General features: G+C 40.5%; 6 protein-coding genes and 1 long non-coding RNA gene across 8 annotated transcripts; 3 read left to right on the top strand and 4 right to left on the bottom strand.

Moving 5' to 3' along the window:
• Window positions 1-390: 390 nt before the first annotated feature.
• LOC130702479 (mucin-2-like) lies at window positions 391-2577 on the bottom strand. The gene is made up of 8 exons (XM_057524148.1): window positions 2501-2577; window positions 2310-2407; window positions 1575-2209; window positions 1327-1503; window positions 1158-1239; window positions 926-1064; window positions 764-860; window positions 391-688 (listed from the first exon to the last, which is right to left on the bottom strand). Exons 1-8 carry the CDS (start codon window positions 2575-2577, stop codon window positions 539-541), a joined length of 1455 nt encoding a protein of 484 aa, XP_057380131.1. The 3' UTR covers window positions 391-538.
• Window positions 2578-4178: 1601 nt separating this feature from the next.
• On the bottom strand, window positions 4179-8219 carry LOC130702331 (hemocyte protein-glutamine gamma-glutamyltransferase-like). The gene is made up of 19 exons (XM_057524008.2): window positions 8182-8219; window positions 8086-8127; window positions 7786-8013; window positions 7607-7710; window positions 7347-7545; window positions 7148-7281; window positions 6946-7081; window positions 6645-6871; window positions 6405-6582; window positions 6175-6340; window positions 6008-6111; window positions 5829-5938; window positions 5675-5766; window positions 5470-5618; window positions 5085-5404; window positions 4897-5020; window positions 4664-4824; window positions 4449-4585; window positions 4179-4372 (listed from the first exon to the last, which is right to left on the bottom strand). Exons 1-19 carry the CDS (start codon window positions 8213-8215, stop codon window positions 4231-4233), a joined length of 2787 nt encoding a protein of 928 aa, XP_057379991.1. The 5' UTR covers window positions 8216-8219; the 3' UTR covers window positions 4179-4230.
• Window positions 8220-9934: 1715 nt separating this feature from the next.
• On the bottom strand, window positions 9935-11026 carry LOC130702321 (keratin, type I cytoskeletal 9-like). Its single transcript, XM_057523998.2, has 4 exons — window positions 10966-11026; window positions 10835-10892; window positions 10714-10755; window positions 9935-10613 (listed from the first exon to the last, which is right to left on the bottom strand). The coding sequence occupies exons 1-4, from the start codon at window positions 10987-10989 to the stop codon at window positions 9949-9951; spliced, it is 789 nt and encodes a 262-aa protein (XP_057379981.1). The 5' UTR covers window positions 10990-11026; the 3' UTR covers window positions 9935-9948.
• LOC130702338 (uncharacterized) lies at window positions 10447-10971 on the top strand. Its single transcript, XR_009004294.1, has 3 exons — window positions 10447-10571; window positions 10677-10771; window positions 10866-10971. It is a non-coding gene; the product is annotated as an uncharacterized LOC130702338 (long non-coding RNA).
• A 1748-nt stretch (window positions 11027-12774) lies between the features above and the next one.
• LOC130702480 (trypsin Blo t 3-like) lies at window positions 12775-14373 on the bottom strand. The gene is made up of 8 exons (XM_057524149.1): window positions 14356-14373; window positions 14178-14244; window positions 13944-14044; window positions 13753-13838; window positions 13466-13595; window positions 13229-13364; window positions 13004-13146; window positions 12775-12915 (listed from the first exon to the last, which is right to left on the bottom strand). The coding sequence occupies exons 1-8, from the start codon at window positions 14371-14373 to the stop codon at window positions 12775-12777; spliced, it is 822 nt and encodes a 273-aa protein (XP_057380132.1).
• Window positions 14374-15825: 1452 nt separating this feature from the next.
• LOC130702319 (keratin, type I cytoskeletal 9-like) lies at window positions 15826-17102 on the top strand. Of its 2 annotated transcripts, XM_059495581.1 has the most exons (6): window positions 15826-15892; window positions 15966-16023; window positions 16104-16145; window positions 16246-16671; window positions 16729-16939; window positions 17086-17102. In XM_059495581.1, exons 1-5 carry the CDS (start codon window positions 15869-15871, stop codon window positions 16932-16934), a joined length of 756 nt encoding a protein of 251 aa, XP_059351564.1. In that variant the 5' UTR covers window positions 15826-15868; the 3' UTR covers window positions 16935-16939; window positions 17086-17102. The 2 variants fall into 2 exon arrangements, with proteins under 2 accessions (XP_059351564.1, XP_057379976.1); XM_057523993.2 differs by having other exon boundaries at window positions 16246-16939; window positions 17086-17101.
• A 1727-nt stretch (window positions 17103-18829) lies between these two features.
• LOC130702290 (hemocyte protein-glutamine gamma-glutamyltransferase-like) lies at window positions 18830-23232 on the top strand. The gene is made up of 20 exons (XM_057523959.2): window positions 18830-18879; window positions 19112-19150; window positions 19225-19266; window positions 19339-19566; window positions 19642-19745; window positions 19807-20005; window positions 20073-20206; window positions 20272-20407; window positions 20482-20708; window positions 20771-20948; window positions 21013-21178; window positions 21242-21345; window positions 21415-21524; window positions 21587-21678; window positions 21735-21883; window positions 21939-22258; window positions 22328-22451; window positions 22525-22685; window positions 22763-22899; window positions 22977-23232. The coding sequence occupies exons 2-20, from the start codon at window positions 19117-19119 to the stop codon at window positions 23116-23118; spliced, it is 2787 nt and encodes a 928-aa protein (XP_057379942.1). The 5' UTR covers window positions 18830-18879; window positions 19112-19116; the 3' UTR covers window positions 23119-23232.
• Window positions 23233-23298: the final 66 nt, after the last annotated feature.

The following is a 23298-nucleotide window of genomic DNA, read 5'->3' as shown; positions in this document are numbered from 1 at the left end:
TAGCGTAAGTCAATAGAATTTGATTTGCAACTAGATTATCTCGGTGATGAAAATCATTACCTTTTCTCGCTGAGTTTTCGCCCTTGTCTTTCCATTTCAGCCGCCTTCTATAGTTTCTTTCAAACTGTGCGGGGCTGTCTAATCTACGATGGTCGCCGTTTGTGGCCCCCTTCACCTAGAAGTCTTGATGGCTTTCGGGCCTGTAGCGAATCTGTTAGCTAATTTAAGTAAATAAAATTCTTGCAAAAAAAAAGACGTAACAACCACCAGGTTATTTATATCTTTATATGTTAAACGCATCTTCATATCATAAATTAAAATCTGGACTATACCTGAAACAAATGACATTTAAAAAATATATTTTTCTGCTAAGAAAGAAATGAAACAACGAACTGTCATACATAAGTGTATTAATTCTACTGTTATGTTTTTCAACATTTAATAAAAGCAAATAAAAAAAACCTAAGTGCTAGAGGAAATAAACTACTATCATTTCAGAAAGGAATAAAGGCATGTAGGATTTGTTAGAAATGCGTTTTTAAGCGCACAGCCCATTGTTATTTGAAGTTGGAGCTGGACAGGCAGATCCAGCCGTTCCTTGCTGGTAGACTGGGGAATTGACAAAATTTCCAGTTGGACCGTAATTGCACACGTACAATCGATTGTACGGAGAAGTAACATCAAAAGTCTGTTCAAAACAAATGTGTAAAGACAAATATATTGACGGAGAGTATCTTGTATAAAGAAACATTGAATTTCTTACAGCTGTTGATTGGTAATAAGCCACTCCACAGCCTACGGTGTAGGAATTGGCCCATACAAGTTGGGTATAATGACCAATCACTTTAGGTGGACTTGCCCTACCATCGGATGCACATGAGTTAGTAATTCAACACGATGTAATTTGGCAAACCGTATTACTTACGGGAAGTTAGTGACATAAGCACTCGTCATGTCGTCGACTTCATCATACCATGCAGTTACAGCTTTTTCCCAGCTAGATGTGCCCAGGTTATCGGCGGAAGAACCACCGACGTAAATATTCTGACCAACTCGGAATCGAGCTATTAGTAAATAACAGCCGTGTCAGTTACAGAAACTAAAGAGATTCAATTTGTTTCGTATCAAACACAAGGATTGTTCTTGTTTTTACTTACAGACGTCACGGCAAGTGTCGTGTTTGAATACGCATTGCTGGGCGTGCGTTTGCGCCATCACGGCCAACTCCTCATCCCAGATCTTAACAAAATACGTTCATTTAAGATATAAATTTTTTTTAAAAACGCTGTGCTTTTGTGGTGAAAAATACACGGAACTTTTACTTACCAATTGCCTCATATTAGACGCTGATGGTTGGGGACCTGGATTGCCACGAGTTTCGAGACCCTGGGCAACTTTACGCCTGTAATCATTGTGCACTTGCAAAATGGTTGTGATTTCATTAACGTTGACGCTTGACGCTGTTGGATATGCTGGTTGGCAAGCTGTACCCCAGGTGGTATTCTATACGAAATGAAAATACGATTTCCTCACCTCTATGAATTGTTTGTTCTTTCGAGATCATATAGGCCTACCGAATATTTGCAGAGGGTATTGTCGCTTGGCACACTGCACGTAGAAATGGTGCAGTAGGAAGAAGTTGGAGTTGAAGGTTTTGTTGTCGTCACAGCTGGCTTTGGGGTTGTGGTCGGGAGCTGGGTGGTTGTAGTCGGGAGCTTGGTGGTTGTGGTCGGGAGCTTAGTAGTTGTGGTCGGGAGGTTGGTGGTTGTTGGCGGCAGCTTGGTGGTTGTGGTCGGGAGCTTGGTGGTTGTGGTCGGGAGCTTGGTGGTTGTTGTCGGGAGCTTGGTGGTTGTGATCGGGAGCTTGGTGGTTGTTGTCGGGAGCTTGGTGGTTGTGGTCGGGAGCCTGGTAGTTGTGGTCGGGAGCCTGGTAGTTGTGGTCGGGAGCTTGGTGGTTGTTGGCGGGAGCTTGGTGGTTGTGGTCGGGAGCTTGGTGGTTGTGGTTGGGAGCTTGGTGGTTGTTGGCGGGAGCTTGGTGGTTGTGGTCGGGAGCTTGGTGGTTGTGGTTGGGAGCTTGGTGGTTGTTGGCGGGAGCTTGGTGGTTGTGGTCGGGAGCTTGGTGGTTGTGGTTGGGAGCTTGGTGGTTGTTGGGGGAGCTTTGTAGTTGTTGTTGGTTGCTTTGTAGTCGTGTTCAACGTCGTCTGAGACTCCTGTTCACACAAGAATTATTTGTTACGAATCAAATATGAAAGTGAACAATAAAAATAGCTAAATACATATAAAATAAAATTAAAAGATTGAGGAACTTACCCCGCAAGAGAAAAGGCAAACGGCCATCAACAAAGATACGGCAAATAGTTTCATTCTTACAGGAGCAGGTGACTGCGACGAGGCTCTGGATCTCCAAACTGTTTCAATCGTCGATATTTGTGCACGTCTTTTATTTGGATCGTATGCGGCTCGCCACGTTGCACGAGCGCAAGTGTTCGAAACGGATCCACCTGGACAGCACAGCCACCTTTTCCAACTGTGACCATGGGTTGACGACTGCTAAAGTCTGGCTTGAAAACAAAAACATATTTCAATGAACGGTAGAATGCCCCAGATTGGGAGTATAGATGTAGAATATAACACACGAACATGAGCGGTTATCAATCTGTCAGGGGCGGCTCGAACGAAAGCTAGCGCACGCTTTCATTGCGGCATCCATGTTGGATAGGCCGCAACGCAGGCACCATATGTTTCCATATGCGTGTCAGTTCTGTGATAAACGCTTTTTTTTTATATTCGGGAAACAGATTTTTTTTTTCGAAAACAGTAGGATATACACACCTGACAAGGATGTCCTATTCAAAACTAGTTCAAACTAGTTATTGCGTGGTTTAGGTATAAATAAACGTTTACAATTCTACTAACTATAATTACCAGATTAGTTGCATGAAAATTGAATCCTGATTAGTTAATATCACAATGTGTGTATTTTCCATCCAGTTACAGAACACATTGTATTAACTTCATCTTCTAACAAATTCCTTTGCCATGTTTAAAACCGTGAAAAACCCTGTAGACTAATTAGAAATGGTTATGGTAGTACATCGTTTCAAAAAATCTAAACAAATTTTAAGAAATGGTGCATTTTCAAGCACACAACCCGTCGTTGCTTGAAGTCGGGGTTGGACAGGCAAGTCCAGCAGCTCCTTTCGCATAAACTGAGGACTTAATATAATTTTCCCGTCGGCCCATAATTGCAAACATGGAACATATTGTAGGGATACCCTGGTTCAAAAATCTATTCACATAAAAGATAGTATCAGTATAAACGTTAAATTTGTTTAAATTAAGAAAATTCTTTACAGCAGTCGGTTGATTGTAAGCTACTCCACAGCCTACAGAATAGGTATTTGCCCATACAACTTAAATGTAATGTCCAATAATGACAGATGAGTTGACCTATACCATCAGATATTACAAGAATTAAAACTCTCACAAAGAATTTACTATATATTTATTTTGGTAAAGATATTCTTATGGGAAGCCTAGTGACGTAAGCAGCGGCCATGTCATTGGCTTCATTATACTATGGCGTTACGTAAATATTGTCATGACGTAAAAGCTTGAAAAATGATTTTGACTTATTCTGGTAAGCCTATGACGTGCACTGGAATAGCCAATGCCAATATACCCCAATATACCACGACATGGAAAAAGGGATAAGCTTCCAGTATTTCATTGAAATGTCTTATTCTATCTGTAGTTTCATCGCCCCTCATGTCACCGTCTGGTTCGCTTCATTCTTAGACCTCTGTGTCCAAATTATCTCTGTTGCAAAGACAATCCATTTTCCGTGGATTAGCACAAGCAGCTATTATGTTTGATATGAATTTTCTATAGAAAACCTTTACTGCAAGACAAAACTAATATAAATCCAAATGAAATACCGGAAGTGTGATTGTCGAAATTTATTCCTGCTGAAAACACCGTCACCGAAAAAGTAAGAATAACAATAATTTCAAAAACCTGAACCATACAACGAAGATAAAGGAGGAAAATAGAGGTTTTAAATCGCATTCAAGATAATCACACACATTTTCAAACTATCAGTATGCGTATCATGAAACGCTAATGAAGTCATTTTTACTAATTTGCTAAGATGGTTTAAGGGCAGTCCAAGTTCGATGCGAAAAGTGTTATATCGCAGGGATTTCGTAATTTGATTGTATCGAGACATCGGTTACTCACGAACATGAATTGGACGAGAGCCGATAATATCACCCAGTTCTCGAGAGTTGAACGTTCCAACCAGTTTGCGCTCACCACTAAACCGGGGAAGGAACTTTTGAACGAAGCTGATCATCTCTCCCGGTTTAACGTCACTTACGAATTTTCAAAAGTGCGAATATCATTCAGATGTTTCCATTATGATGCATGTCGTTATTTGTGTTAACTCACCGGTATTTTACTGTTTGGGCCCGAACCAAACCCGATCCTTCAAATGTAAACTCACACTCAGTCAGCGTAACTGGAACTGGATTCATGAATGAGAAAGTAGCAAAACATTCCTGGCCTATCTGGGGATTTTCTCGCACCTGTAATCGGAAGTTTTTTTTTTTGTATTGGCATTATTTGCTTCACGATAGAAGAATTATTTTCCCTAATATAACTACCTGAATATCCAATTTTGGTTTCTCCAGCTGGAAGTCGTCCTCTGCGCTCCACGATTGCTTAGTCTCTTCCACTGACGCCATGGCGAACACCTTAATGTATCCGTAGTCGACTACTCGTTCACGGTATTCTTCCCAATTTATGCGAAGTTGAAGAGTTTCTCCTATTTGAATTTACAAAAATAGCTTAAAATAGGGGCCTTCACAGCGTTGAAATGAAAGAATAAGACACTGACGGCTTCCCGGTTGAAGGACAAACTGGCGATCGTTGCGGCCCAGACGGCGAGCAGTGATTCCTGTGTAATAGACAGAATTGGCACATAGGTATGTCGTGATGGTTCTGGTTTCTTGAGAACGGTTCTGTGAAATAGTATTGACACCGAATTTTAAAATACTGAATTGAAGAGATCCATTTATATAATACCTGAACGAGAAGTTGCACATTAAATGGCTGGCCCCATGCAACTTTTTCTTGCTCAACAAAGTCAAATTGAACGTCTTCATTGGGAGTTCGGGAATCAAAAATGGGCTGGGCTTTTTCAACACTTCGGGCTGCGTTCATGGCTGACATACGATCAGCAGCTGTGTTCCCTGAATCAGCTGGATAGCGTGATTCATCGTACCAGGGTTTGCGGGCGATGTCTACTGCACTTAGACGACGCACTGATGCTCCTGGATATTGGATCATATCCCTTTCTCTTTCCCTATCTCTCCTTTCCATATACGGTGAAGTCATTCCTTGGTCTTTAAAAGTTAAGAATTATTAAACTGTCAAACAAAACAAAAAAAAGAAACTTTAAGAAAATTACTAAAGAGGGAACTGAAACATCCGTCGGATTGTTTTTGGTAGCGAGACGTGTTATCGAGAGTCTTGTAAAGTCCAGTGATATCTTCTACGTCAGCATCGCTGACGTCATCATCGGCTCCCGGTCGCTTGGTCAAAATCATACGTCCAACCCTAATATCAGCTACTGGTTCTAGTTGCTCAAATAAATTATTTAAGTATTTGTTTACTGGTAATTGTTGACACGGATCTTCTTGAATCCCCAGTGAGAAGTCTCATCCTCCTGGAAATGGCTAATTTCGGCGTTGACTTCCGCAAAGAGCTGCCATCAAATTGAAAAAGAGTTAGTTTCTAAAGCTATTGATTGAATGTGAAACATTATACATAAGGAGTGTCAAAGGAAAATCCAATTTCGCCGCGTCGGACAGACTCAACCGAAGACGGACCTCGACGGAAACCTTCCACAGCCAAAGGACCTCTACTTTTAGGATCAGCTAAGTGAAAAACAAGAAATTTTTAAAATTCAGTGGGAAACCGAAATTATGAGATTTTCTCTAAACAACCTCCAGTGTTGTTCTGGCGATACTGAGGAGGAGGAGTCGGATCAACTGCCTGCCAGCCATTGTAGCCGGGTTGGAGATCGAGCCGCGACATCCACACTTCAGTCCTTTTAAGTCAACCAACAAATCAGTCACATCTTTTACTTGAAATTTTGTGCCTCTTGTTCTACCAAGCGTGGAAGTTCCATACGGCATCTTGATTGTCGCCATCTGGGCCACCTTTCATCTCGTCTCCGAAAACATCGAAATACTTGTCGACCGACAGCGTGTGATTTGTATCGCGTGCAGAGACGAAATTAGTAACAGGACGGGAAGGAATACCCAAAGCGCGGAAGACTGTTCGAATAGTTCAAAAGAACATGTGAAACACTTAACGTTAAATCTAGTTAAATGTCCATACTAGAAGTGGCGACGGCCGCGAAGACCCAGCACTGTCCGTATTTGACTGGCTTGGAACCATTTCGCAGATAGTGCTCGAAGATCTTAGAGCTGCCAGTCCAGACCCACGGACAAACTCCGTCTTCAAACGAACCTTCCCATTTGCCCTCCAACAAACCAAAACCTTCGTTGGCGTTGATCTATACAATCAATGTTTTCATTATTATGTAATAAGAGAAACTTTGAAAATGATGTTAATTACGATTGAAGCGATGGCACGGACAACTTGGACAGGATTGCCCCTTTCCGTTGGATTCAAACCAGATTGGCCGAGCAAAAGTTGAGCTGCTGGTAAGGCCACGTCAGAAAACTGTCCGTAGATCCAGCGACGACCTTTGGGTCGGTGATGGGTACCAACAAACACTTTACCCGTGTCATTCATGAGATACTCTCGACGGAGTTCCTCATCGTCCAAGTAAACAGAGTCCTCTGTTGAAATGCATAAAATTTAAAACGTTTAGTTGCGCTATCCACTTAAAAATATGACGACGAAAAAGTTGAACCTCGACAAAACGGATTGAACAAGACGTAAATGTCATCTTTACAACGGAATTCGTCAATGCGGGCACCCGGCGTTGCCGTCGTAGTTTCGATGTTAAGTCGCCATAATCCGACAAGTGCGTTTGCAGGAATATGAACCTGTAATTGAAATTAGGAAAAATAAAGAAATGTACCCTATTCTTATTCAGTTTGAAATGATTTTACTTGACAAGAGATGTTGAAACCCTCCTGTTGATGGATCCGCATGTCCCATTTCTGTGGAGCTCGGGTGAATTCACGTTGAGTCATGCGGAAAGGCAAAACCACTTTACTTCCCTTCGTGACTTGCGGATTCGGGCCTAATCAAAGAAGATGAAATGTTAAAGTTACCGTTCCGTTTAGAGTATCATTTTCATTTTGTTACCGAAAGTAAAAACAGCGCGCAAAACGTCACGACGCGGATCGAAATTGCGATCCTTCACCCGCACAGCTATGAAAAACGGCTGACCACGACGAAGAACTGCTGTAGACGCCGAAGAAGATGAATGATAATCTATCGAATTCACTGATGCCATATTCGTCATCGACCTGGACCTAGCCATGGATGACGACGATCCAATGTCCTGTTATTTTGTGCAGAATTATTTTGGTGCAAATGTAGGATAACTGGATAGAATGAATTACGCGGCCACAATCAAGAACGACTTCGTAGCGATCGGTACGATGTTCCCTGGCATTGTCTCGCGCGAACAATTCAACAGAATCGATCTTCAAATTATCTGAAGGCACTGTGTTAGAAACAGATGAAAAATGTGTTAAAGATATTGACTGTAAATTAGAAATGAAAATTATTTAGAAAATACTTCCGTCGGTTAGTTTTTCCTCGAGAGCTCGTTCAGCCCGGCGACGCCGGTCCAAGTCTTCAGCGTAGTGCGATACCAATGATGCACGATAAGCCGCATTGTTGCTACCTGAACGGACTCCTGCGTTGTTACCCATACCATCTTGTTCGTTATTACGACGAGGAAAGCCTGACGAATTGGCCAAATTGTTCAGTCCGGAATTGCCGCTCATGGAATGACGCAACATGGCTGCAAAAATATTTAGTTTAAAAGATAAATGGCTTTCACGAGGATTTCTATGGTAATTTGTGATCCAGTTACTTGGTGATCCTTGTTGATTCATCATCGAACGACGTAACATGCCTGAAAATTTATTCGACGTTAGAGGGATGACACTATTTTTAAGTTATTTTTTACCTGGAGAGCCAGCTTGATTCAGTGAAGAACTCATTATGCTTTCAAAGTTCAAAACAAAACAATATATACATACATATACATAATTACTGATGTGCAAGGTCACAGCATATCTAGCAATGCCGACGGAAAGTCGTTTCCCATTACGCCGAGAAAATTAAGTGACTGGACATTGTTACATAATAGAACAGTTAATAACTGGTGCAAATTAATATATGGTCTAATTACTAAAAATTTTCAGACTGAATTATGATTCAACGAACTACACGATTTATTGGTTTTTGAGAAGAGGTCATCTTTGTTGGGATTACAATTAAAGAAAAAGTTAAATAACTAACCTCAAAGTTTTCTGGGCCAAAGACGTGTTTTTGCTGCTACAACAGAAACAAGACAATGCTACCTTCCGTCGATGGTCGCTATTTATAGTCATTTGATGTCTAGGTTGTCTTAAGACTTTTAAATAATTTAGAGAATGGAAATTTTTAACAAATGCAGATCAAGTTACGTGAGGGTACGAGTCTTTCTAGTTCCGGTGTACAGTCATACTTAGTACATACTTATCCGATTTCACAGGTCTCTCCCGCTGTCTTTCCTCATGCTGATAAGGTGCATAGTCTGGTTACGTTTAATTGTTGCAAACTGAGAGGCGTTCAGTGTCGAAGTAATTTCATCCTATCGCGGAGTCGCTGCGACGTTAAAAGTAGCATAAATACTGAACGAAAACGCAAGTCGGAGCTGCGATGGCTCCGAGTGCGTTTGTAACCGGTCTTCAGTCCAGAAACCAGCAAAGTTACCAGCTCAATGTACTGTTTCTTTGGAATCGAGCAATTGTATGTAGTCACTTCAATATTTCATCCAGATAAGTTTTTTCTGTTAATTATTGTTGTCCTTACAGTTTTTTGCCTGCTTAATAGTATAAAACCAATCCAGTTATAAGATTTACAAGTAGTTCTTCTAATAACCAAATAGAATTATAACTGGATAGTCTCATTTCTAGAATAAGAAACGGAGCCGAGTTGGGGGGGGGGGGGCGCGGTGACGTCGCACTCAAACGAGAACTTTTTGTTACCCATACGCCTTTGAAAAATCTCTTCGTTCCGTTTAAAAGAAGTTGAACTCGATGCCAAATCCACCGTTTCAAAGTGCGGTAAGCTCTAAATAATTTAAATAACTCAAGGCCTTTCCGTGACGCGTTCTCCCTTTTTTCTTCCTAAGACTTCGTGTTGCATTAAAAGGAATCCGATTGTTTAATTTAACCATGTCGTTAAATAATAATCGAATTTATTATTTTTATAGCTCAAATTAGAGGGGGAACGCGTAGAATATTAGGCCTACCTTTACGTGCAACATTTCTATTGTTTTATCTGTTCTTTCGACGACGTCTACCCGTTGATTGATGATTCATGCATGATTGTTACACAGTTACAGATTGCTGTTGCCGTAAAAGCATGGTTTAAACTCAAATGAATATTGCGGTTTAATGAAAAAATGTGTATTTTCCGAAAGTTCGTTTCAGTTAGATCAACGGACGGCAATTTTCTGACTGCAAATTTCGTTTGTCAACTGGGTAATTCAATTGAAGTGGATGACTTACAGATCTCGAGAAATTATTGAAGCTTTGTGCTAACGCCTGAAATATACAAAAGGCAATTTTTTTCTGAGCATGAAGTTGTTAAAAAACATTTCAAACAGCAACTATTAGGAAAGTTTAGCAAATTTAAAATACGCTGAGACGAAATCATGCCGCTGCCACTAATCAAACTACCTTTTTTAACGACCGTAGCCTTTTCCAGCAGCGTGGCTTCCATAACCCCCATTCGTCTGTGCAGAATGACCTCCATATCCCCCTCTCATTTGTGATCCGTGGCCACCGTAACCTTTGCCTGCCGATGCTGCGTGACCTCCATATCCTCCGTTCATTGGAGCTACGTGGCCTCCATATCCGCCGCTTGTTGGCACTGCATGGCCGCCGTAACCTGCGTTCATTTGAGCTGCGTGACCACTATGTCCTTTTCTTACTGGCGCAGAATGACCTCCAAATCCTCCGCTCGCAGGTGCAGCGTGATTATTGCTGTAGCCTTTACTCTTAGGTCGACGAACCGCTTGATTACCGCCGTACCCCACGCTCGCAGGAGAAGGATGACCTCCGTATCCTCCACCGACTGGTGCACCATGTCCACCATACCCAGCACTAACGGGGGCAGCGTGACTACTGACATGTCCTCCACCCATGGGTGATCCGTGACCGCCGTATCCTCCACTGATTGGCCCAGTATGACTTCCATACCCACCGCTCACGGGTACTGTATGACTGCTGGGGTGTCCTATCATCGGGGAGATGTGGCCACTGTATCCTCCATGTGATGAATGGCCACCGTGCCCGGAACTCAACGGTAATGTATGACCACCGCCGTAGCCTAGACTTTGTTGGCCACCTGAAATTGATAAAAATCTATGACATATTTGACGTCACCAAAATGATACATAAAATTTTGTAGCCAAGAATGGCTATTTTCCTTGAGGAGCAACACTTACCATGAGCACCATAGCCTCCAGCATTACCACCGCCTCCTCTTCCTACATAAAAAAATAGGTTAGGAAATTTAATTTTTGAAAGCTTACTAAAACCACTGCAACTGAAATTAATTTCACTAACCTTTTTTATGTGCATCCGATGATGATAAAAGCAAAACAGCTACCAGCAACGAGGTCCTCTGTAAAACAGAAACAATTTAAATTGGGAATTGTAGCCAATGATATATGCTTTCAAAATAGAATTGAGCAAACCGTAATGTTGGAGAACAAGCGCATTTTGATAAAAATTGCTTTTGAAATTGGTACTTGCAACTGCAACGGTTTGCAACTGAAGAGCCATAGGTTTGCAACGTGCCTTTTATATCAGGCTAAAATAAAAGACCTTCAAACGTGACGACGAAAAGAAAAAATTATTTTTTAAACTGCTCGTGCAAAACTCGTCATCATCAATATGGCGTCATCAATGCTACTCGTCTAACCTTCAAGGAACAAAGGGGGTGCTGCAGACAAAGGGGAGAGAAGAAATAGCTATCCATGCGAGAGAAAAAAGATGTTAGTTCTTCACGTTTTGTGACCACTAACCTTCAGCCACCTTCTCCTTCTATGTCTTTTTTTTTATAGATGTATGGCACGGAAATTCCCAAGACCGCAGCTAAAAACTAAACTTGATGCCTATTGACTTGTATATTTTTGTATTCCCGTATTAACTGAAATGGCTTCTTCCGTGACAAGTGTAACATTCAAGGGCTGTCTTCAGACATGTAATATCGCACTGAAATCAGTCTCTTAATTTCCATGACTACATATTTAAATTTCAATAAAAAAAAGTGCCATTTTCATTTAAACTAAAAAATGTGAAACGATAAAAATTGACAATAGGACCGTCGGCGTTCGTTGATTTTCTTTAGCGCATCGATGGTATTTCATGACCATTTACTTGCCTTTCACTTTCCTATCATCAGCCTTGCCAACGTAATTCTTTGTTGGCAATAACAACGGATGGGATTAATCAAATTTCATGGTCAGTACCAACAAGTCCCAGTGTGAATCATAAATCACGATCCATCATTACTGGGTTGCTATTAGCCTTGCTTCTTGTTACCAAGTATCGGTTTTGTGAGCAAGCAAACGCATTCTTCATAGACGATAGTCTTTTTTTCTCATTTGTACATTGGTTGTCTATGTCATTATGAGGTTCACCGAGAATCCTTAGCAGAAGACCTAGCTAAAACTGAAAAATGCTGATTATGCTCAGGCTTGTCAATGTGTGTGTGTGTGTGTGTGTGTGTGCTTTAGTCTACCGCTTAAAGCATAGCCAATTAAATAAAATTACGTAGAATGCAATTCTTACTAAAGTAAGAAAGTATTTCAACATGTACTCTAATTCATTACCTCTGGCGAGAATCAAACACGCAATCCCCGGCTTAGGAGGCCGGTGCCTTATCCACTGGGCCACAGAAGTTAAAAATAAAAAATAAAAAGATTAAAAATCCGTAAAATCAGCATTAATTCCACGTTTATTATTAAGCAATATCCTATCTTAGTTTTTAAAACTTTTTAAATACTTAGATAATTTGCATCATACACTCTGCTCACCCAAACAGTCATACACCACAACTGTACGAATGACGGAGTAAAAAGAAATCAAGTAGCCTACGCTCTTTGAGCCATAGAAATTCTAATTGTTGGGGTAAGTTGATAGCAGAAAATTTCCGTTTGAAACTGAGAAAATGAGAAAAGATTGGCTTAAGGATCCCAAGTGCTTATAGCTAGTGTTAACTAAATAGTTAAAACAGCCATTTTTTTTCTTTTTATGCATATTTTCCACTAGTTAAAAAAATATTTTTTTTGCTTCTAAAAGTTTATTATACTATCATTTTCAGAAGAATTTTCTATAGCCTACTGTATGTCCCGTCACCTTTACACCCAAATTTTTGCATTTTGCCATGGTCGAAAGTAACTGAAGGCCAACACCCAGAAAAGAGTAGAACTGCTAAACAATTCTTGATCCATGTTTTGTTTCTTTCGTGCAGAGAATCCACAGCATAGACCAGAGGCAGCTCAAATCGCATATGAAGTGGCTTTGATCCAGGTAATGTAGCGAGTAACTCTGGTGTATACGCCTGCAAATCTAGGATCAGCACAGGCCGCGCCAAAGCTGGTGATACCTATTTGAACACCTTCCACCAGCAAGGGCCACCCCTATCACCCTATGATTAAAGGTTCAACATTATTTGATTTTTTAAAAACGATATTACGGCACAATAACGAAATAAAAAAAAAGACTAACCTGGCAAGTATCTTTACCGGGAGCTGCAGCACAAACCATGTTGTTAGTAATTGTGGTGTTTAACTTTTTGTATTGCAGACTGAAAGCTTCGTTTGTCAAAACAGTGACGGTAGCCTTGAGCAAATTATTCGAATTTCTACCACCTGTGAAATAAAAATAAACGCAAGTTAATCATCAGCTTCGTCGCGGAAAACGGAAGGTGGTTCATGAAAACAACACTTATACCGGAAGAAGTGTCTCCCCATCCGACAATGACGGCTTTCCGACCCGCGTACGTGCTAGTGGTGTAGGCTGATGGAAGTTTGACTAGCCTGACGTTTTTAATTGGGTAGCTTAATGCCAGAAGAGCAACATTGTTATCCTGTCATCGTGGTAATATATTAAACATAACACTCGAATCGATTAGCAAAAAAAAAAGGGGAAAAAATAACTGGAAGGTTTAAAGTCCTTTTAAATGCTTACAAATGTTTTTTTATTGAATAAGGGGTGCACGACGAATTTTTTTACTCCTCTCCTGACAGCACCGATTCCACCAATACGTTTCGTCGTGTTGACGGTCACTGTGAAAGCACTGGTAGAAGCAACAGTAAGACTTTATTGGGAAAGAGAAGAATGAACATTTCAGAATAGAACAAGGAAGTTATAAAAACGGCGAATAAAAAGACTAGTCAAAATTTGCTTGTTTCTCAAAAACTACTACAAGAGCCATTAATTTTTAAATTCCTGAATAGGTACTCAGCATAGTTTACCCTTCGAAGCAATGCGCTGCTGTTAAGACAATGGAAGGGGAAATCAAAGTTCCGCCACATGAACGAATACTGAGATTCAAGAAAGCCTAAAAAAATGCAAAGTTAAGTAATCATAGAAAGCTGTGGAAAGAACTTAAAAATGGTTTTGCGACTAATTCAGATATATTCTTATCTATAGATATCCTGTTTACTTGGTACGGAAATTCTCCTTCTAGGGCAGGAGTTCCACCGACAATTTTATTCGCTTCATCAGGAATGGCAGTCCTCGTAGTTGATTCGTGAAAATTTGGTGCTAAACAACGCAATGAACGTAAAACAATCTTGATCAATTCGTAAACCTCGTAAGGGCATTGAAAGGGTCAACAGAGGGAAATAAAAACAATTGTTTGTTGATGGGTTTGGGCAGTTCAGTGGTCAGTGCTTACCTTTGGAACTGGAGAAGCTAGGAAGATAATAGGAAAACACACCAACGAAGAAAAGTAGCTCGATAACCTGATTAAAGAATAATGCGATAGTTCTGAATAGATTAACCCCGTTTTAATTTTCAATCAAATTCTATTAGCTATTCCCGAATGAGGAATAAATAGTATAAAATAATAATACCAAAATGGTAGTGCTCATGGTGAACAGCGTGGCAGGGATAAGTAGTAACTGTAAGCAACTACAAGTGGTGATCAACTTACAGGAAGCTGCTGGCTTTTAAACTTTTTGACAATATTAAGGTAATGCAATAAGCAATGCAACGTCGTCCATTGGCAAAGAAAACGCAAGTCAGCAGTTAGCACACCACTTTTAACCATATTTCAGCACAAAATGGAAATAATTTTGTAAATGGAGCGCAATCGCATTTTAAAACTTCGAATAAGGTTGCTGCAATAGACCTTGGATGTTTGACACATTATAGAATTACATGTTAGTTTTATAAATTATTTCCCTTTCAACGAATTTATGCCGGTGACTTCATTTATTTTGCGCATACGCCGGCATTAGTTTCTCACGGTTGATCTATGAATTAGAACAAATACAGTAAAATCGACCTTTTTTAACTGAAAATGAGACGAGTTAATGAAACCGAAACCAACCAAACGAAAGTCTTGCGCATCCGACAGCAACGGCCGGCTGGCCTGCGTACGTGCTAATGGTGTAAACTGATGGAAGCTTATAAAGGGCCAGGCATTTTAAATCGTTTAACTTAATGCCAGCAGAATAACGTGTTATTGTGGTAGGATCATTTAACACAACTTTTGATACCACTTCAAAAAATAGCCATAATTAAAAAAAAAGTCCTACAAAATACTTCTGAACGTAATGGGATTGAACAAGAGATGTGTGAAGAAATTTCCTCACTCCTCTGATGATTATACCAATTGCGCAAAGTTTCGTCGTGTTGACGGTCACCTAGAATGTACTAAATAAAGATGCGGAAAAACTATTAGGAAAGCAGGGAAAGAGATTAATCAAAGGCTATTTGATTTTCACAATCCACTCGTAGATCACTTATCATTAGTTTTACAGCAGAACATGTAACCATCCGCTGTTTAGACTAACAGTTTACGCTTCTAGGCTATGCACTGCCGTCAAGACAATGGATTTGCAAAGTAAGGTTCCGTCACACAACGCATCTTGTGAATAACAACTAGACCAATAGCTGTTAATAAACAAAGAAACCATGAAAATGGCAAGAAAATTCGTTATCGCCACCCTTGTAGAAGCTACCACAAGTTTTTGTTTTAAGGTACGATTCCAGGAATTTTGTACGCAAATTTAATGCGAAGCACAGAAGAAGAAGATGGCTGAAGGTTAGTGGTCACAGAACGTGAAGAACTAACATCTTTTTTTTCCTCTCATGGATAGCTATTTCTTCTCTTCCTTTTGTTCGCACCATTCCTTTTGTTCCTCGAAGGTGAGAAGGAGGGTGGCATTGGTAATACCACAATTCTAGGCGATGATGACGAATTTCGTACGAGCAGTTTCTACAACCAAATTTTCTTTTCTGCTAACACTTTTGAAGGTCTTTTCATTTTTGCCCGATATAAAAAGGCCTTTGCAAACTTACTGCTCTTCAGTTGCAAACAGTGCAGTTGCAAATACCGTCTCAAGAGCAATCTTCATCAAAATGCGTTTCTTCTCCAATGTTATGGTTTGTTTGATTTTATCATACAATAATAAAGCATTGATTTTGGTTTTCAATTCAAATTTCCTTCTTTTTATAGTGGACCTCGTTGCTGGTAACTGCTTTAGTTTTCTCATCATCCGACGCGCATAAAAAAGGTTTGTAAACTTAAATTTTAGTTCTAGTGGTGTTATTAATCTTTTATTAATTAAATTTAATTATCCATTTGTTGATGTAGGAAGAGGAGGCGGTGGTAATGCTGGAGGCTATGGTGCTCATGGTAAGTGTTGCTCCTCAAGGAAAATAGCCATTCTTGGCTGCAAAATTTTATGTATCATTTTGGTGACGTCAAATATGTCATAGATTTTTATAAATTTCAGGTGGCCAACAAAGTCTAGGCTACGGCGGTGGTCATACATTACCGTTGAGCTCCGGGCACGGTGGCCATTCATCACATGGAGGATACAGTGGCCACATCTCCCCGATGATAGGACACCCCAGCAGTCACGCAGCACCCGTGAGCGGTGGGTATGGAGGTCATATTGGGCCAATCAGTGGAGGATACGGTGGTCACGGATCACCCATGGGTGGAGGACATGTCAGTAGTCACGCTGCCCCCGTTAGTGCTGGGTATGGCGGACATGGTGCACCAGTCGGTGGAGGATACGGAGGTCATCCTTCTCCTGCGAGCGCGGGGTACGGCGGTAATCAAGCGGTTCGTCGACCTAAGAGTAAAAGCTACAGCAATAATCACGCTGCACCTGCGAGGGGAGGATATGGTGGTCATGCTGCGTCAATGAACGGAGGTCATTCTGCGCCAGTAAGAAAAGGACATAGTGGTCACGCAGCTCAAATGAACGTAGGCTACGGCGGCCATGTAGTGCCAACAAGTGGAGGATATGGAAGCCACGTAGCTCCAATGAACGGAGGATATGGAGGTCACGCAGTATCGGCAGGCAAAGGTTACGGTGGCCACGGATCACAAATGAGAGGGGGATATGGAGGTCATTCTGCACAGACGAGTGGGGGTTATAGAAGCCACGCTGCTGGAAAAGGCTACGGTCGTTAAAAAAGGTTAGGTCAACATTAGCAGTAAGATTATTTTGGTATAATAAATGGTATATTTTGATTTGGTAAAATTTCATAGCAGTTGCTCTTCGAATATTTATTTTAAAAAGTCGTGCAAAGAATAATAACAAATATTTATATATTCTATGCAGTTAGAAAATCTTCAATAGAACCTCAACATCTGCAATCCGTCCACTTCAATCGAATTAACCAGTCGATAGAAGAAATTTCCAGTCAGAAAAAAATCCTTTGATTCAAATGAAACGAATTTTCAGCAAATACACGTTTTTTCATTAAACCGCAATATTCTTTCTGATCCAACCTATTTTTTGGCTGCACCACGCTAACTTAATCCAATACTCTATACCAATTCGGCTCGAGCTTCTTTTCTTCTTATTTTCGCATCAGTAGAGAATACACCTCCTCTATGATTCATGTATTTATAATAAAAGCATAGAAGTTTTTTATTCTTTCAGTTTTGGAGTAATAGGAAATTTTTTTGTCTTAAAAATCAAATACACATATTTTAATTACGAATGTAAAACATCCTTTCATTTAAAATTAGTTTTGTGCACAGGTTCGAGGTCAGGAGTTGCATACCTATTTATCAATAGTCGATGACAGTGGTTATCTGTGTCTATTCTACTTCTGTTGGATAAAATCTAAAGTAATGTATCTCAAGGCTGGAGCAGGAGTGAATCAAGAAATATCTAAGAGTATAGCCATCATCGCTCCTTTAAAAAAACAGCAATCGGTAACTGTATAGCAGCAATCAAAAGATCACAGAACTTAGAAAGGATCAAAATTATGCTATTAAAAAATGTTTCGTAGAAGGAGAAATTTACATCGTTATTATTAGTGCCTGTAGCATAGGTTAATGACGATGCATTGCCCACGTAAAATCCCTCCTATTTGATTAAATTCATGGTATTAACCAACAGAAATGAGAGCTCCATTTCAACGACATTCTCACTCCGAATGCTATCTAAAAAGGTTTGAATCTTGGCGTTTGGGGTAGTCGTATTCAACGAAGATGCGGCCGCTTCGGTTAAAGTTCCCTGCCGACCTCTGGCGAGAACCACTCTTACATTTAGGCTCCAAAACGCAGCAATGTCGGACAACCAATGTTGGAAGCCTCAACTGTGCCATCATGACAACAGTGATCTGTAAACTTGTATACGCAATCTGCATTCATCAGTCCACATGTCATTTTAGCAACAGCACAAAAAAAACTGCACATTGGAATAATCTTCGAGTTGTACTAGGGTGACACTGCATTTGTTAGCATGCATAATATTCTTTTCCTCCAGCTTTTTGCAATTAGGTGTTTAGCATTTTCATGCCGAAAAAATATTAAACGAAACGAAGCAAAAAAATGAAACAGAAATCACTTACCCAGTTCAAATTTAATTGTTCAACAAGTCAGATAGAACAGCGTACAAATGCAGTAATCTCTTGATGTAAGGTAAATGAAAAACTTTAGCTGGTAACTTTGCTAGTTTTCGGACCGACAACTGATCACAAACGTATTCGAGGACAGCGCAACTTCGACTTACATATTCAGTCAATAGTTATGCTACTTTCATTGTCGTTGTGGCTCTAGCCATGGGATGGAATTACTTCAACACTGAATACCACTCGGTCTGCAACGATGAAGCGTCACCAGACTGTGCACTAAGTCAGCGTGAAAAAGGACACGGGGCTGAGAGACCTATGAAATCCGATAGCTATGAACCAGGTATGACTGTACAACGGAACCAGAAAGAATCATATCCTGACGTTACTTGATCTGCATTTATTTAGAGTTTTATTTCTCTAAATTATTTCAAATTCTTAAGACTCCCTCGACACGAAAAGAATATAAATAGAGAAGGTAATTGGAAGATGGCATTGTCTTGTTTCTGCAGTAGCAGCGAAAACACGTCGTCGACCCAGGAAATTTTAAGGTAGTTATTTAACCTTTCTATGATTTTTAATCCTCAAAGAGAAGAATGTCTGTAAAAGTTGTGTTTGTTAAAACCACAAGTCAGTCTTACAATTTCATTTGTCGTACTAAGATTAAACAGCTTTCCGTAAACACTACTATACTATGTAATGTAATTCTGTCACTATACTACGTCCTGTAATTCAACCCGTCAATAATATTTTTTCCCAAAACTTTTTCTTTTCATTCTCAAGGCATAATGAGTTCTCCACTCAATCAATCTGGCTCTCCAGGTAAAAAAAAAAAAAAATGGTAAACTTTTTAAAAATAGAGCCGTAATCCCCCGTAAAATTGAAAAACTAATTAGGCATGTTGCGTCGTTCGATGATGAATCAACAAGGATCACCAAGTAAATGGATAATAAATTACTATAGGAAATAATATAGAAACCATTTATCTTTTACGCTAAATATTTTTACAGCCATGTTGCGTCATTCCATGAGTGGCAATTCAGGACTGAACAATTTGGCCACTTCGTCAGGCTTTCCTCGTCGCACTAACGAACAAGATGGTATGGGTAACAACGCAGGAATCCGTTCAGGTAGCAACAGTGCAGCTTATCGTGCATCATTGGTATCGCACTACGCCGAAGACTTGGACAGACGTCGCCGGGCTGAACGAGCTCTCGAGGAAAAACTAACCGACGGAAGTATTTTCTAATAAATTTTGATTTCTAATTTGTAGTCAATATTTTTAACACACTTTTCATCTGATTCTAACACAGTGCCTTCAGATAATTTGAAGATCGATTCTGTTGAATTGTTCGCGCGAGACAATGCAAGGGAACATCGTACCGATCGCTACGAAGTCGTTCTTGATTGTGGCCGCGTAATTCATTCTATCCTGTTATCCTACGTTTGCACCAAACTAATTCTGCACAAAATAACAGGATATTGGATCGTCGTCAACCATGGCTAGGTCCAGGTCGATGACGAATATGGCATCGATAAATTCGATGGATTACCATTCATCTTCTTCGGCGTCTACAGCAGTTCTTCGTCGTGGTCAGCCGTTTTTCATGGCTGTGCGGGTGAAGGATCGCAATTTCGATCCGCGTCGTGACGTTTTGCGCGCTGTGTTTACTTTCGGTAACAAAATGAAAATGATGATCTAAACGGAACGACAGCTTTAACATTTTATTTTATTTTTGGTTAGGCCCGAATCCGCAAGTCACGAAAGGAAGTAAAGTGGTTTTGCCTTTCCACATGAATCAGCGTGAATTCACTCGAGCTCCACAAAAATGGGATATGCGGATCCATCAACAGGAGGGTTTCAACTTCTCTTGTCAAGTAAAATCATTCCAAACTGAATAAGAATAATGCTAATTCATAATTTTTCCTACTTTCAATTGCAGGTTCATATTCCTGCAAACGCACTTGTCGGATTATGGCGACTGAACATCGAAACTACCACGACAATGCCGGGTGCCCGCATTGACGAATTCCGTTGTAAAGATGACATTTACGTCTTGTTCAATCCGTTTTGTCGAGGTTCAACTTTTTCGTCGTCATATTTTAAAGTAGATAGCGCAACTAAATGTTTTAAATTTTATACATTTCAACAGAGGATTCTGTGTACTTGGACGATGAGGAACTCCGTCGAGAGTATCTCATGAATGACACGGGCAAGGTGTTTGTTGGTACCCATCACCGACCCAAAGGTCGTCGCTGGATCTACGGACAGTTTTCTGACGTGGCCTTACCAGCAGCTCAACTTTTGCTCGGCCAATCTGGTTTGAATCCAACGGAAAGGGGCAATCCTGTCCAAGTTGTCCGTGCCATCGCTTCAATCGTAATTAACATCATTTTCAAAATTTCTCTTATTATATAATAATAAAAACCTTGACTGTATAGATCAATGGTAATGAAGGCTTTGGATTACTGGAAGGCAAATGGGAAGGTTCGTTTGAAGACGGAGTTTGTCCGTGGGTCTGGACTGGCAGCTCCAAAATCTTCGAACATTATCTACGCAATGGATCTAAGCCAGTCAAATACGGGCAGTGCTGGGTTTTCGCCGCCGTGGCTACTTCTAGTATGGATATTTAACTAGGTTTAACGTTCAGTGTTTGACATATTCATTTGAACTATTTGAACAGTCTTTCGCGCTTTGGGGATTCCCTCCCGTCCTGTTACCAATTTCGTCTCTGCACGCGATACAAACCACACGCTGTCGGTCGACAAGTATTTCGATGTTTTTGGAGATGAGATGAAAGGTGGTCCAGATGGCGACAATCAAGATGCCGTATGGAACTTCCACGCTTGGTAGAACAAGAGGCACAAAATTTCAACTAAAACATGTGACTGATTTCTTGGTTGACTTGACAGGACTGAAGTATGGATGTCACGGCTCGATCTCCAATCCGGTTACAATGGTTGGCAGGCAGTTGATCCGACTCCTCCTCCTCAGTATCGTCAGAACAACACTGGAGGTTGTGTAGAGAAAATCTGATGATTGCGCTTTACCATTCAAGTTTTCAAATTTCTGGTTTTTCACTTAGCTGATCCTAAAAGCCGAGGTCCTTTGGCTGTGGAAGGTTTCCGTCGAGGTCCGTCTTCGGTTGAGTCTGTCCGTCGCGGCGAAATTGGATTTTCCTTTGACACTCCTTACGTATAATGTTCCAAATTTAACCAATACCTTTAGAAACTAATTCTTTTGCTATTTGATGTCAGCTTTTTGCGGAGATCAACGCTGAAGTAAATCATTTCCAAGAAGACGAGACGTCTCACTGGGGATTCAAGAAGATTCCCGTCAATAATTATCAGTAAACAAATACTTAAATAATTTATTTGAGCAACTATAACCAGTAGCTGATATTAGGGTTGGACGTATGATTTTGACCAAGCGACCGGGAGCCGATGATGATGTCAGCGATGCTGACGTAGAAGATATCACTGGACTTTACAAGACTCTCGATAACACGTCTCGCTACCAAAAACAATCCGACGGATGTTTCAGTTCCCTCTTTAGTAAGTTTCTTTTTTCTGTTTTGTTTGGTAGTTTAATAATTCTTAACTTTTAAAGACCAAGGAATGACTTCACCGTATATGGAAAGGAGAGATAGGGAAAGAGAAAGGGATATGATCCAATATCCAGGAGCATCAGTGCGTCGTCTGAGTGCAGTGGACATCGCCCGCAAACCCTGGTACGATGAATCACGCTATCCAGCTGATTCAGGGAACACAGCTGCTGATCGTATGTTAGCCATGAACGCAGCCCGAAGTGTTGAACGATCCCAGCCCATTTTTGATTCCCGTACTTCCAATGATGACGTTCAATTTGACTTGGTTGAGCAAGAAAAAGTTGCATGGGGCCAGCCATTTAATGTGCAACTTCTCATTCAGGTATTTTATAAATATGATTTGTCTGTTTAATTCAGTATTTTAAAATTCGGTGTCAATGCTATTTCACAGAACCGTTCCCAAGAAACGAGAACCATCACGACATACCTATGCGCCAATTCCGTCTATTACACAGGAGTCACTGCACGCCGTCTTGGCCGCAACGATCGTCAGGTTGTCCTTCAACCGGGAAGCCGTCAGTGTTTTGTTCTTTCATTTCATTTTTTAGAAAGACCAGTATGTTAAGCTATTTTTGTAAATTCAAATAGGAGAAACTCTTCAACTTCGCATAAGTTGGGAAGAATACCGTGAAAGAGTTGTCGACTATGGATACATTAAGGTGTTCGCCATGGCTTCAGTGCAAGAGACGAAGCAATCGTGGAGTGCAGAGGACGACTTCCAGCTGGAGAAACCAAAATTGGATATTCAGGTAACTACATTAGGCCAAAAAATTATTTGAATTAGGAAGCAGATAATTTCAATGCAAAAAATAACCTCCGTTTACAGGTGCGAGGAAATCCCCAGATAGGCCAGGAATGCTTTGCTACTTTCTCATTCATGAATCCAGTTTCAGTTACGCTGACAGAATGTGAGTTTACATTTGAAGGATCGGGTTTGGTTCGTGCCCAAGCAGTAAAATACCGGTGAGTTAACACACATAACGGCATGCATCATAGTGGAAATATCTGAATGATATTCGAACTTTCGAAAAATTCATAAGTGACGTTAAACCGGGAGAGATGATCAACTTCGTCCAAAAGTTCCTTCCCCGGTTTAGTGGTGAGCGTAAACTGGTTGGAACGTTCAACTCTCGAGAATTGGGTGATATTATCGGCTGTCGTCCAATTCATGTTCGTGAGTAACCGACATCTCGTTACAATCAAATTACGAAATCCCTACGACATAACACTTTTCGCATCGAACTTGGACTGCCCTTAAAACATCTTAGCACATTAGTAAAAATGACTTCATTAGCCTTTCACGATATGCATACTGATAGTTCCAAAATGTATGCCATTATCTTGAATGCAATTTGAATCCTC

The sequence above is a fragment of the Daphnia carinata genome, chromosome 6, assembly GCF_022539665.2.
Source record: "Daphnia carinata strain CSIRO-1 chromosome 6, CSIRO_AGI_Dcar_HiC_V3, whole genome shotgun sequence".
NCBI classification, from domain to species: domain Eukaryota; kingdom Metazoa; phylum Arthropoda; class Branchiopoda; order Diplostraca; family Daphniidae; genus Daphnia; species Daphnia carinata.
Note: the sequence above shows the minus strand (reverse complement) of the source record. Positions and strands in the feature narration are given on the sequence as shown.

What these genes read in the sequence shown, in the direction of transcription:
- LOC130702479 (XM_057524148.1), bottom strand. Translation starts at nt 2,577, where the DNA reads ATGTTTTTGTTTTCAAGCCAGACTTTAGCAGTCGTCAACCCATGGTCA. An exon ending in CGACACTTGCCGTGACGTCT is followed by an intron (nt 1,065 to 1,157) that starts GTAAGTAAAAAC and finishes ATTTACTAATAG; the next exon opens with CTCGATTCCGAGTTGGTCAG. An exon ending in CTTATTACCAATCAACAGCT is followed by an intron (nt 689 to 763) that starts GTAAGAAATTCA and finishes TGTTTTGAACAG; the next exon opens with ACTTTTGATGTTACTTCTCC.
- LOC130702331 (XM_057524008.2), bottom strand. Translation starts at nt 8,215, where the DNA reads ATGAGTTCTTCACTGAATCAAGCTGGCTCTCCAG. An exon ending in GCGCGCTGTTTTTACTTTCG is followed by an intron (nt 7,282 to 7,346) that starts GTAACAAAATGA and finishes TTCTTTGATTAG; the next exon opens with GCCCGAATCCGCAAGTCACG. An exon ending in ATCCGTGTCAACAATTACCA is followed by an intron (nt 5,619 to 5,674) that starts GTAAACAAATAC and finishes AGCTGATATTAG; the next exon opens with GGTTGGACGTATGATTTTGA.
- LOC130702321 (XM_057523998.2), bottom strand. Translation starts at nt 10,989, where the DNA reads ATGCGCTTGTTCTCCAACATTACG. An exon ending in ATCGGATGCACATAAAAAAG is followed by an intron (nt 10,756 to 10,834) that starts GTTAGTGAAATT and finishes TTTTTTATGTAG; the next exon opens with GAAGAGGAGGCGGTGGTAAT. An exon ending in TGGAGGCTATGGTGCTCATG is followed by an intron (nt 10,614 to 10,713) that starts GTAAGTGTTGCT and finishes TATCAATTTCAG; the next exon opens with GTGGCCAACAAAGTCTAGGC.
- LOC130702480 (XM_057524149.1), bottom strand. An exon ending in TAGCTTCTCCAGTTCCAAAG is followed by an intron (nt 14,045 to 14,177) that starts GTAAGCACTGAC and finishes TGCGTTGTTTAG; the next exon opens with CACCAAATTTTCACGAATCA. An exon ending in GCAGCGCATTGCTTCGAAGG is followed by an intron (nt 13,596 to 13,752) that starts GTAAACTATGCT and finishes TTCCCAATAAAG; the next exon opens with TCTTACTGTTGCTTCTACCA.
- LOC130702319 (XM_057523993.2), top strand. Translation starts at nt 15,869, where the DNA reads ATGCGTTTCTTCTCCAATGTTATG. An exon ending in GTTTCTTCTCCAATGTTATG is followed by an intron (nt 15,893 to 15,965) that starts GTTTGTTTGATT and finishes TTCTTTTTATAG; the next exon opens with TGGACCTCGTTGCTGGTAAC. An exon ending in ATCCGACGCGCATAAAAAAG is followed by an intron (nt 16,024 to 16,103) that starts GTTTGTAAACTT and finishes TTGTTGATGTAG; the next exon opens with GAAGAGGAGGCGGTGGTAAT.
- LOC130702290 (XM_057523959.2), top strand. Translation starts at nt 19,117, where the DNA reads ATGAGTTCTCCACTCAATCAATCTGGCTCTCCAG. An exon ending in CAATCAATCTGGCTCTCCAG is followed by an intron (nt 19,151 to 19,224) that starts GTAAAAAAAAAA and finishes AAAACTAATTAG; the next exon opens with GCATGTTGCGTCGTTCGATG. An exon ending in ATGTTTCAGTTCCCTCTTTA is followed by an intron (nt 21,884 to 21,938) that starts GTAAGTTTCTTT and finishes TAACTTTTAAAG; the next exon opens with ACCAAGGAATGACTTCACCG.